Source organism: Strix aluco, chromosome 8 (assembly GCF_031877795.1).
Source record: "Strix aluco isolate bStrAlu1 chromosome 8, bStrAlu1.hap1, whole genome shotgun sequence".
In the NCBI taxonomy this organism is placed as follows: domain Eukaryota; kingdom Metazoa; phylum Chordata; class Aves; order Strigiformes; family Strigidae; genus Strix; species Strix aluco.
Genome location: NC_133938.1, coordinates 30,891,379 through 30,901,663, shown reverse-complemented (window position 1 = coordinate 30,901,663; position 10,285 = coordinate 30,891,379). Strand labels below are relative to the sequence as shown.

The window sequence follows — 10,285 nt, the reverse complement described above, 5'->3', positions numbered from 1 at the left end:
AGAGAAGATCCTGCTGGAGCAAAAGGCATATTCTTTGGAACTGAGAAGCCTCTAAGCTATAATTTGCCTTTTCTGTAACTGCAGAAAAGCTACATGTTTGAAAAAGCTGTGCCTGACTTCTGCAGATATGAGCGCAATTAGGGTAATGTGCGTGCCCTGACGTCGTGCCGTGTCATTCTCAGGCTAAGTGTTGTTCCTTGAGACATTATCTGTGGAGGTGTTGGTCTTTGATGTGCCAAGGAATCTTGGTCTGCATGGATCATTTTACACAGATTCAGAAATGCATCCAGAGAAGCGTTCAGAGAAAGGATCATCTGCAGCTCACTCTGTGTAGTATTACGCCCTTTAGCCCTAGGCAGGGTAACGGGGGCCTACTCCAGCAGCATGAGAAATAACCAGAACCAGCCTTAGAGAAGTAAGTACACAGCTCATGTTCGCCAGTGGAAGATTACCGAGCTGTTCCACTTCCCAGAGCTAGTTTTCCATGAGTGGATCACTCCTGAGATCTGTTGCAGCCACACAAGCAGGAGCCACAGCTGTCCCGATGCCCTCTCCTTAGAAGGCTGCAGTGGCGGAATGATTTAGATGTGAGTTTACACCTGGAGATCCGATGCTTATGTGATCACTGAGAAGTTCCCAAGTGGATTTTTCCCACTTCCCAGCCACTTGTAAGGGGGCTGGTTCGCCGGGTGTCTTTGCTGTAAAAAGGCAAATACTTGTAGAGCGAATACTATGGGAGGACTGAGTGCTGAGAAGGGGGCTCCAGGGAGCTGAAGGGGCTGGTTAAATACAGAATATGTGGTACTTCGTAGAAGTGGGGTCCTCATGCTTCATAGCAGTATTAAGCCAGTACCTGCAGGCCATCCTCCTGACAGCGCTGCATTTAACAGAAGTATTACCAATGATTATGTGCCAACGTGTGGGAGTGTTACCAGGAGGCAAAGAGGGACTGAATAAAATGAGTGAAAATGGAAGAGTGAGCGACCCCTGCTAGGCGCATCCATGATGGCCAGCTACTGTGTGGGCAAGTAAGAGAAAGGCCACAAAGTGCCCTCTACCTTGGCCTCTACGGGCCACCAGCAGCAGAACGTTGGGCCTGGGGAGGGCTGTGCAGGGGAGGTCTGCTTCGAAGCAAGGGGAGATGCTGCGGGTCAACTAAAAGGGCAGGAGCAAGCACCAGGATCAGAGAAACTGGGCGCAGTGGTATTTCCTCTGAGAGTGCTCCATATCTTTCCCAAGGGAAAGGGTTGCAGTATCTGTAGGTCCCTGGGCATTTCAAATAGCTTTTGGCAGGAAAGATACGTAGGAGTTTTGAGGGCTTTCTCTGTTCCTTCCCCGTGTGTAGAGGCAGCTGCAGCAAGCTAAAGTATGACTGTTCTCAAGGCTCTCAGCTGGCTCCTCCCCAGCAGTGCTGGATTCCCCCTTGTCTGCTCAGGGGGAGTTGGTTAAACGGATCACCTCTAAGATTTTAAGATGGCCAGAAGCTCAGACCTGGTCCTGCCTCACCCCCCAGCGGAAGCGAGCAGCAGCACAGCCTGCCTTTCCTCTGCCGAGCTGATGTGCCCTGCAGGGAAGTGCCAAGCCTTAAAGGCTGCCCTTTCCTCCTCTTCCGATTCCTCCTGTTTTAGAACTAGGGCTAAACACCTCGGTTGCCTCTATGTGTGTGTGTGTGCGCATGGGTGGTGACTGAAATCCCCCATCTGGGACTACACCGTAGGACCCAGCTCGTTCCCTCGTTGCAGAACCACCCACCAACCTGCCTGCGTGCTCAGCCCTGTCCTGTTCCCCCACCGACTGTCGGGCTCCCACTCCACCTGCCCTGCTCTTCAGTTTGGGGGGCAAAGGGCATTTAAGTAGTTAAGGGCAAGTCTGTCCTTCCTGCCGAGGTGATGGGGCAAGAGGGGTCAGAGCCCAGGGGCCAGGCCCTAGGGTGTCAAGGTGCCTCTGGGCCTGTGAAGGGGAAGGGATGACACCCCTCTTCCCTCAACCCCCTGCTCATGTGTCCCAGCCCTGCTCCTTGTGCTCCGTATTTTTCCCTTTCCAAAACAAGCAAGAGGCTTCTCCCATGTACAATCCACTTTATATTACAGGCCTGGGCTGCCTTCCCTCCTGCCGCCAGACCAGGACCTGCAGGTGGGCTGCCAGAGGGCCAGCTTCCTTGCTCCTCTCTGAGCAGGACTGAGCAGAGACAGCGTGGCAACCATTTCTGGGGCAGCTCTTAGAGCATGGGTGAGTCCTTCTTGTCTTTTGGGCTTTCTGGGAGCTTTGCGGTGTCTGTGAGGAGGCTGCTCACTGCTGGAGGACTGTGGGTAGCTGGAGAAACCAGGTTCATGGCATCCAAAGGCAAGGGCAAGATGAAAGCAGCAGGTTTCTCTGCAGTAAGGGAGTGCAGTGCATGGAGGTAACGGAGCTGAGCAGCAGCAGGGGCGCTGGACAGGATCTCAGCTGCCATCCGCAGCGACTCAGAAGCAGCCTTTTCCCCCTCGGCAGCGATCACCTACCAAGGAGAGGAATAAAAAAAGGTTTCTGTGAGGCTGGGAGTAAGGAGGGATGGACTGTTTATTATAGTGGGAGGTTGCCACCATGAAATTCCCAAGGGCAGTGTGATTATAACATAACTCTGAAGATCACAGCATATGTACTAGACCTCGATGCTCACAAAAGTTTGGGAGCTCAAGTCTGACTTGTTTTTCCTAGGCCCATCAGGGCTCACAACTGGGCATAGTCTTGCTGCAAAAGCATAGGAGAGGGCAGCCCCCAGGCTAGGCTTGGGGAGGGTGCTGGACACCAGCCTTACCCAGGCTCTTGAGCAGCTCAGTGTGAGGGACAGAGCCAGCCTGGGCTGAGCAAGGTGCAGGGTACCTGATGGTGGTGACAGCCCTGCACTGGGCGCCTAGAGGAGAGTGAAACCCTGAGGAAGAGCTTCCCGTGGGGATCACTGTAGGCCCAAGGATAACCCCAGACCTCTTTGTGTGTCTGTCTGTCCTGCCTGTAGGCCAGGTACCAGATCTGGCACTCTGCTGGGCTGGCCCAGACTCTTGCTGCTGCTCCCCTTGCCAGACACAGCTCTTGAACAGAAATTAAAGGAAACTTATCTTCCCAGAGCTGTATCCTAGTGTGGAATGTCCCAGGGACCTCAAACCACGGGTGGGCAAGGAAGGAGTGATGCTTTGGAAGAAGATGAAAAGTATTCAGAGTTGGCATACCCGCACTTTCGCCTGTCTCTGGGCCTCCGCTTCCACAGCCAGGGACTGCCGGACTTCAGCAGGCAGCTGCACGTTGTTGCTGTGGTGGTAAAGGACAGGGATCAGCTGGGCTCTAGGCTCTCCTGGCAGCACTGGTTGGTCAGCCTGAGGCTTGGAGTGGGCTCATCAGTCAGTCTCTGCAGAGCAGTTCACTCATGTTCTTTGCTCCCTGGGTGTCCCTCTTTTCACTCTAGTGAAAACATGTCTAGTGTTTCACTCTAGCCTTCTACCTCCATTCCCATCCTTCTTTTCCAGCCTGGTTCTCTAATGACCAGGCTTGTGTGATCACTAAGGAGGGAGCAGAGAGACCTCTTCTCTCTGTGCCTCTGAGGCTTAAGCCTAAACTCACTCTTTGTGAGACAGCAGAGAATCCACTGCAAGACTGCTCTCAAGGTAGGCACATGAATTTCCTTCTGTTCATAGATTTACTCATTCCCTGCTTGGCTCTCTCTTCCATGGCCCTCTACGTGATGAGTGAGTCCCACCTTTCTGCATGGACTTCTGAGTGATGAGCCCATCCCTACCAGTACTAAGACCCTTGGGCCTTCGATCTAGGGTGGGATGCAGAGTGTTGGGTGCCTACTACACCTCTTGGGCTACCAGAATTGGGTGCAAACTCTGCCTGCAGCAGCAGTGACATGGTGAGGAGATTCCCAGCTAAGGATCCTGTCCTGGCTGTCAGTGCAGGAGCAAGCACAGTCTTTGCACGTGGAAGTTTTGCATGAGGCAGAGGCTGAAAGGGGCAGGGAAAAGATGATGGGGAGAGGTGAGGCTCTGCCTTCTGCAGAATAGCAGCAAGAAGAGAGCTAGAGGCACAGCAGGAGGCACAGCAGGCAGCAGTGAGCAGGGCAGGACAGGTGCTTGCAAAGTGCCAGGGAAGCTCCCTCTACCAGCATTTCATACCTACATTTCTGTTCTCTCCACTTTGATCCCCCAGCAGCCTGTGACTGCGTCCAAAGCCACCTGTGAAGAGGAATATTTTTAGAACAGGGGGAGAACACCAGCCCTGCCCTAGGCCCCTTACAGGGAATAAGACATTAATTCAAGGCACTGTAAGGTAGTTTTATTAGTTTTTGTGTGCTATTGTGTGAAGCCTCTCAGAAATAAATTTACTTCCCTCACTTTACTTCCAATTCGTCTTTGCCCCAGGGGTTTAGAACAATTTAACTAGTCCATACTGGTTCAAGCGTGGAACCAGTTCAGTTCCACAGAACACATTCAGTTCCTGACTGGTATCATCATGTACATGTGTCGTGGCCACAAAGACGTGCTACTGGAGATCCCATATATACTGGTATACTGGCTTTATGGCAACTCGCTCGGGCTGCAGAATACATTTCTCATGAGAATGGGTATGTATGGGGTACGTACTGAAGCAGGGGTATCACAAAGCACTGATGAAGCTGGTCTAAGTGGCTCCGTCATGCCCCTCACACCATACTGTCTGCTACTCAGCACGGGCCCACACTGTGTATCCTTCCCCTAAACTGATCTGAGTCAAAAAACAAACATAAGAAGAATCTCCCATTTTTCAGTGAAGGAGACATGTGATGTTATTGTACCCTTCCACAAACCAGTGCCTGTGATTTTCAGGGACTGGTCAACTGAGCTTCTCTTTAGAGCCTCAGTTCAAGCCTTGCTCTGCTCTCTCCCCACGGTGGAAGCACCTTTATCTCCTGGCTGATGCTCTTCCTCTCCAAGAGAAGTTCAGAGAAGGCTCGATGTGCCAGGAGGCGCTTTGTGGTGGTCTGCACCAGCAGCTGGATGGCACTGGAGATGCTGGTCAGGGTGGTGAGCAGAAGAGAGGCATTCTCCAACCGGTAGTAGCAGACGGCATCTATCTCCAAGGTAACCATGTCTTTGGTCACCACCTAAGCAGAAGACATTAGGGGAGATGACCACTGCTTTGTCAGTGTTACATTAATGGTTGGACTGGATGATCTACAAGGTCTTTTCCAACCTTGATGATTCTGTGAGATGGAGCTGGTTCTGACAACTCTAAGGTAGCACAGAAAAGCACACAATTGAGAGAATGAAGACTAGCTGGATGGTAGTCTTTGTAGTTTCCACCTCTGCTACTGACTGGCCTTGGGTAAACTATATAACCTCTGGATCTCAGTTCCCTGAGTAGCATCTCAGTGTCCATCTCCTCAGTCCAGCTGCTGAGCTAGGGACAACGAGCAGGTCACTGTCCTACATTGTGTTTCCCTGCCCACCGCTGCCTGGTCCGTTCCTGTTCGGAGTGCACAGGCTGTGTCCTGAGGTGTGTGCTCAGTTATTGTATTTCCAGGAGGATTTGCTGTACACTGGTGGGGGGGAGCCTAGAGATGCTACCAGATAAGGACAGTCCTGCTGGCAATGCAGCAGCACAGACAACAGGTCCCAAAGGAGAAGAGGGGCTGAATTTTTTGCCTTTCATTTTCTGAGCTGTTAGGGTTACTTTGAGATGTTTTTTCAAATTTTTCTATGGGGGGATGAAGGCTGGAAGTGTAACAGCAGGGATACAAGGGGGACTTCTCATATATTCACAGGAATCCAGGAGCTGGGGCTTTGCAAAGAAAGCCCAATGTAAATCTGCAGTGAGATCCTGAGAAGTGGCAATGCTGAACAGTATCTTATGGCTAATGAATTGGTGCTGTGTGACCTGGGACCAGAACCACTATCTTAAGCATAAGCTGCTTTCTTAACATCAAGGGAAAATCAGGGCTGTCGTCAAGCACGTGACCAGTCACAGGGACATGTAATGATAAAGAGACCCAAAAATTAACATAGAGAGGAAGTGGCAGCCATACCTGATGGAAGGGGATCTCTAGGGTTTTGAGGCGAAGGTCTACCTTGTGATACGTGTCCAGACAGGGAAGGAAAAAGAAAAGGCCTGTGGGAGGAAGAGAAAGGCAGCTGGTGATCATCAGAACCATAGAAATTGCCTCTCCTGCTCTGGCTGGGGAACAGGGGAGAGTTTGGCATGCAGAACTACAAAGGAACAGCAACACATAGGCCCAAATTCTGAGGCTACTTCTGTGATGGGAAAAGCCATTAGAATCTACTGGCCCTAAGAGGAAGGGAGCAAAGACATCCCATCTGTTGTCTGGCTGTGCCTACTTGGAGGGCACCAGCATGTGAGCTTTGGCAGAGCATGAAGAAGAGGAGCGACATGGCTGGGAGGGGCTCAGTAAACACCTTACCAGGCCCTCTGGCTCTGCCAGGAAGGAGATGCCCAAGTCGGAAAACGATGGCTCTCTCATACTCACGCACTACCTGCAAAGGGAAATAAAAGCTCGGCTGGAGAGGAAGGTGTAGGACTGGGGAAAGGGGCCTCACTGGTACCGGAGAAAGTCCATTCTGGGAAAGCCCTGCAAAGGGAGTATTTCAGCAGGTGTGAGCTAGTGGAGTCACCCGTCTCTGAGTCCCCTTACCCCCGCAGAGAGCCTGGCCCCGAACTGTTGGCTGACCTTCTGTGTGAGCAGCATACGAGCAGCCCTGTGACAGACCGAGATTTGATGAGAGCAGCCAACATTAGAGCTGCCCAGGGTTTCCCAGGATGAGGCCAGCATTCTCCTTCCTTATTGCTTGGCCAAACTTCAACACCCTGAGCTAAAACTTTCCATGTTGGTTGTTTTCCTCTAAGGGAACCATGTGTGTAAAATCTGACCCATAATACTGACACTCTTGCTGAGAACAAGATGCACGTGAAATTTCATGAGAAGTGGGAATCAAAATATGCCTACTTGTAGCCATGCTATAAACCTGAGAAAGGGGGAGGAAGAGAGGAAAATCTGCTATTAACAGAGAGATCGATCTCTCAAAATTTGTAATGCAAGACCCATTTACCCTGCTGCTCCTTGCAATGCAGCCATCTCTGGGCTGGGCAGGCTGAAGATTATGTTTGAAAGTGAACTGATTTGCAATTTGTTTTAAAAAAGAGAAACCTAAGCCCCTGCCTGCTGATTCTGCAGCAGGAGTAGTTGCTAGGCAGTGGTTGGACCCCTGTGCAGCCCTCTACGGCAGCAACATGTGATAAAGCATAAGTCAAAATTACTGATGATTTAAAGAACTGTAAATAGGGCCTTACACCAAAACAGCTTTACGCTCACGTCTGACACATGCTGAACCAGTGGGTTACATCCACATCAGACACCAAATACTAAACCTAGAGAGGCCCCATGACTCTTCTCACCTTCATGCAGAACCAGACAGAAATGGGGAAGGTCATTAGGACGAACAGGAAAGACAAGATGGTCAGAAGCCACTCACAGATGCCCAGACCCGGAGACTTTACACCTAGGGAGAAATGACTGTGTTAGGAGAGGACTGCTTCCAAAATACTGATGGCCTGACAAGTGCCTGCACAGATCAGCTTCAGTGTTGTCCTTTGCCTAAACCCAGTGTATGTGAACAATTTGTCTCTCTCTAGAGCTGTGTTAAACAATAGTCTCTGCCCCAGGTGGCCAGGATCTGCCAGGATGGACTGAGAGATTTTGTCTCTGCTTTACTGGCAGAAATTGAGCCATGCTTCTCCCTAGTGCCTTGACTAGAGAGCAGCCTTTAGCTTGAAGACCTGTGGCTACCAAGCAGCACTGAAAGGCTTGGAATGGGCAACTTGTTGGCTGAGCTGCGATCCCAGAAGCTTATCTGCAAAGATAAGCTAATGGCAAAGAGAAAGACTGTAAATAAGAGATAGCTTTCAACATGCACATCCTGAAGTGCCCTTCCCTATCAGAGTATCTCGGGTCCTTTTGGAATAGGATTTTAGTCACCTCCCAGCTCCCTAATGCAGTGGGACCAAGCAACGAGTGCTGCTGTAATCTCTGGTGTGCTTCACAGCAGTCACAGCGAGGTGCTGGAGGCTGACTGGGGTGGTCAGCCCCAGATGAATGTTACTTCCTACATCTCCCCAAAGTGAGTGTGGGTCCTCTCGATCTGGCTGCCCTTTGTTGTGCTCCTGCCTGAGGGAAAATCTGCAGGTACGGCATGAAAATAGATTACTTCTGGGTGTACCCAGACCCAGAAAGTAGACCGTGTTTTCCAGCAGTGAAGTTAGCATCCCTGCATCCCTCCCATTCTGGATCCCCTCTAGCCCTTTCATCCCTGCTTCTTTGCCTTTGGAGCTTTCTGCAGAGCCACCAGCTCCCGAGAGAGGTTCAGATCCCAAGAACCTGTGTGATCACTACAGCTCCACAGCACTGCTCACTAGCTGAGATTCCTGTAATTGAGACAGAAAGAGGTAGTTGTGAAAAATTGGTTCCCAGAGAGACAGGAGCAAGTCTGAACCTTTGTGTCACTCTAGGGCAGCAGAGCTGCTGGCATGGAAGGAGACAAAGATGCTGGCTCCTGTAATACACATCCTGTAATACAGCATCTGTGGTGATGGTGGGTCCAAAGAGGCCCAGTCATCTTGCCAAAAGACTCATGATGCTCCCTCCTGTCGTGGCAGGCTGGGAATCTGCCTAACAAACACACAGCCTGGAGACGAGCTGTTCTTAAATGTTATCCAGAAGGGGAAGCTACGAGTGTGCACCTCAAGCGCAGTTCTTCCCTGCAGTGCAGTTCTCTGGGCTGTGAACTGGCATTAAAGTTAACTCCATCTGCCTAAAGAAGGACAAGCAAGAAAAGGAAGAGAATAGAACATGAACAGAACTGGGGAGCAGTGAGCTGAAGCGTGAAGGATGCTGTGGATGTAACTGCTTGTTGCAAAGTTCATTGCTTTGCTAGACAGCGCTGCTCTGCCTGGAGTGACTGCAGAAGCTGGCTGGGAGGCTGGCTGGAGTCTCCCATATCCCATCCTGAGCATAACTACATGTCTGTGCCAGGTGGGTGTGATGACACTCACCATGCAGAGAGCAGAGTCATACTGTGACCCACGCAGGCTCAAAAAGCCCAAAGCTTTCCGGTCCCTTCCCTTCCATAAGCCATACCTTCCTCCTGCCGCTCGCTGTCCAGCAACGCCATTGCCTCCATTTCTTCATCAGATATCACCTCATCCACGTCCACCACCGTGGACGTGTGCACCCTACCATCAGTCCCTGCGGTGCTCTTGATCTCCTTTGCTTTCTCCTGCTTTACGTCTCCCCTTCCTTTGCCAGCTTCTCTGCTGCTCTCCCTCTTTTCTCGTTTGCTCTGTATAGCTGGGGACTCTCTGCGTCTCCTATGAGTGTCTCTGGAAGAGCCCCGAGACCTCTTATCCATCTTCATCTGTGCCAAGGAGCACGCAGCTGCCTGTGGGAGTAGGATGAATTCGTGTTTGAATTTATTACTGCAGGCAGGAAAACCAGGCAGGGGAGGAGAGAAGGGGAGGTGTCAGATCAAGGAGGCTTGTTTCAAGTTTATCGCAGGCTTGTCAGATGTAATGGACAGTGAAGTGAGCAAGCTGTTTCCCAGCTGCTCTGCCCTCATCACACACTGCTGTGGAGATGGGAAGGAAGGATAGACGTAGACAGGGAGACTTTCTGTTTGTATCTTCCTGCCTTTGGAAATAAACTACAATCAAAAGCACTCAGATGATTTTTAGTAGATGGTTTCTGCAAAGCTGTTGACAAGCAATATAAAAGTCACTGTCAGACATGTGGCTCTGAAGACCTCACATGGTGAAAGGGGCCTGGAACAACAAGCACCAGAGTGAAAAACCTTTGCTGGTGAGACCAGTGGCTTAACTCGGGAGTGTTTGGAGGGGGTGTTGCAGAGAATGGCTGGGTGAGTAGCATCTCACATTGGTCTGCTCTCTAGAAACCCTTTGGCTGACACAGTGGTGAGATGTCAGCAGCAAACTCCCTCTCTCTAGGGTCACCTCACATTGTATCAGGGAGGGAAATTAGCCGGTCCCAGTTCAGCCACGAACTTTCCTGAATGGGTGCAAAGCATGGAGGCCATTGCAGGGTTAGAGCTGTTGGAGAATCTGTCTTCTAAATCGCAAAAGAGCTTGTGCCTAAATGCATCCATAGTTTTCCACAGCAGGAGCGTGGCAAAGCAAACAGGAGCTTTTACTTTCCATGCTGCACAGCCTGTGGTGACATCTGCAGAAACCTCCTCAAGAAACACTTTTA

General features: G+C 50.9%; 1 protein-coding gene across 1 annotated transcript; it reads right to left on the bottom strand.

The window, feature by feature from the left end:
• Nucleotides 1-2,058: 2,058 nt before the first annotated feature.
• On the bottom strand, nt 2,059-9,449 carry NPHS2 (NPHS2 stomatin family member, podocin). The gene is made up of 8 exons (XM_074832972.1): nt 9,161-9,449; nt 7,423-7,526; nt 6,431-6,503; nt 6,038-6,120; nt 4,913-5,116; nt 4,153-4,208; nt 3,207-3,285; nt 2,059-2,497 (listed from the first exon to the last, which is right to left on the bottom strand). Exons 1-8 carry the CDS (start codon nt 9,435-9,437, stop codon nt 2,219-2,221), a joined length of 1,155 nt encoding a protein of 384 aa, XP_074689073.1. The 5' UTR covers nt 9,438-9,449; the 3' UTR covers nt 2,059-2,218.
• Nucleotides 9,450-10,285: the final 836 nt, after the last annotated feature.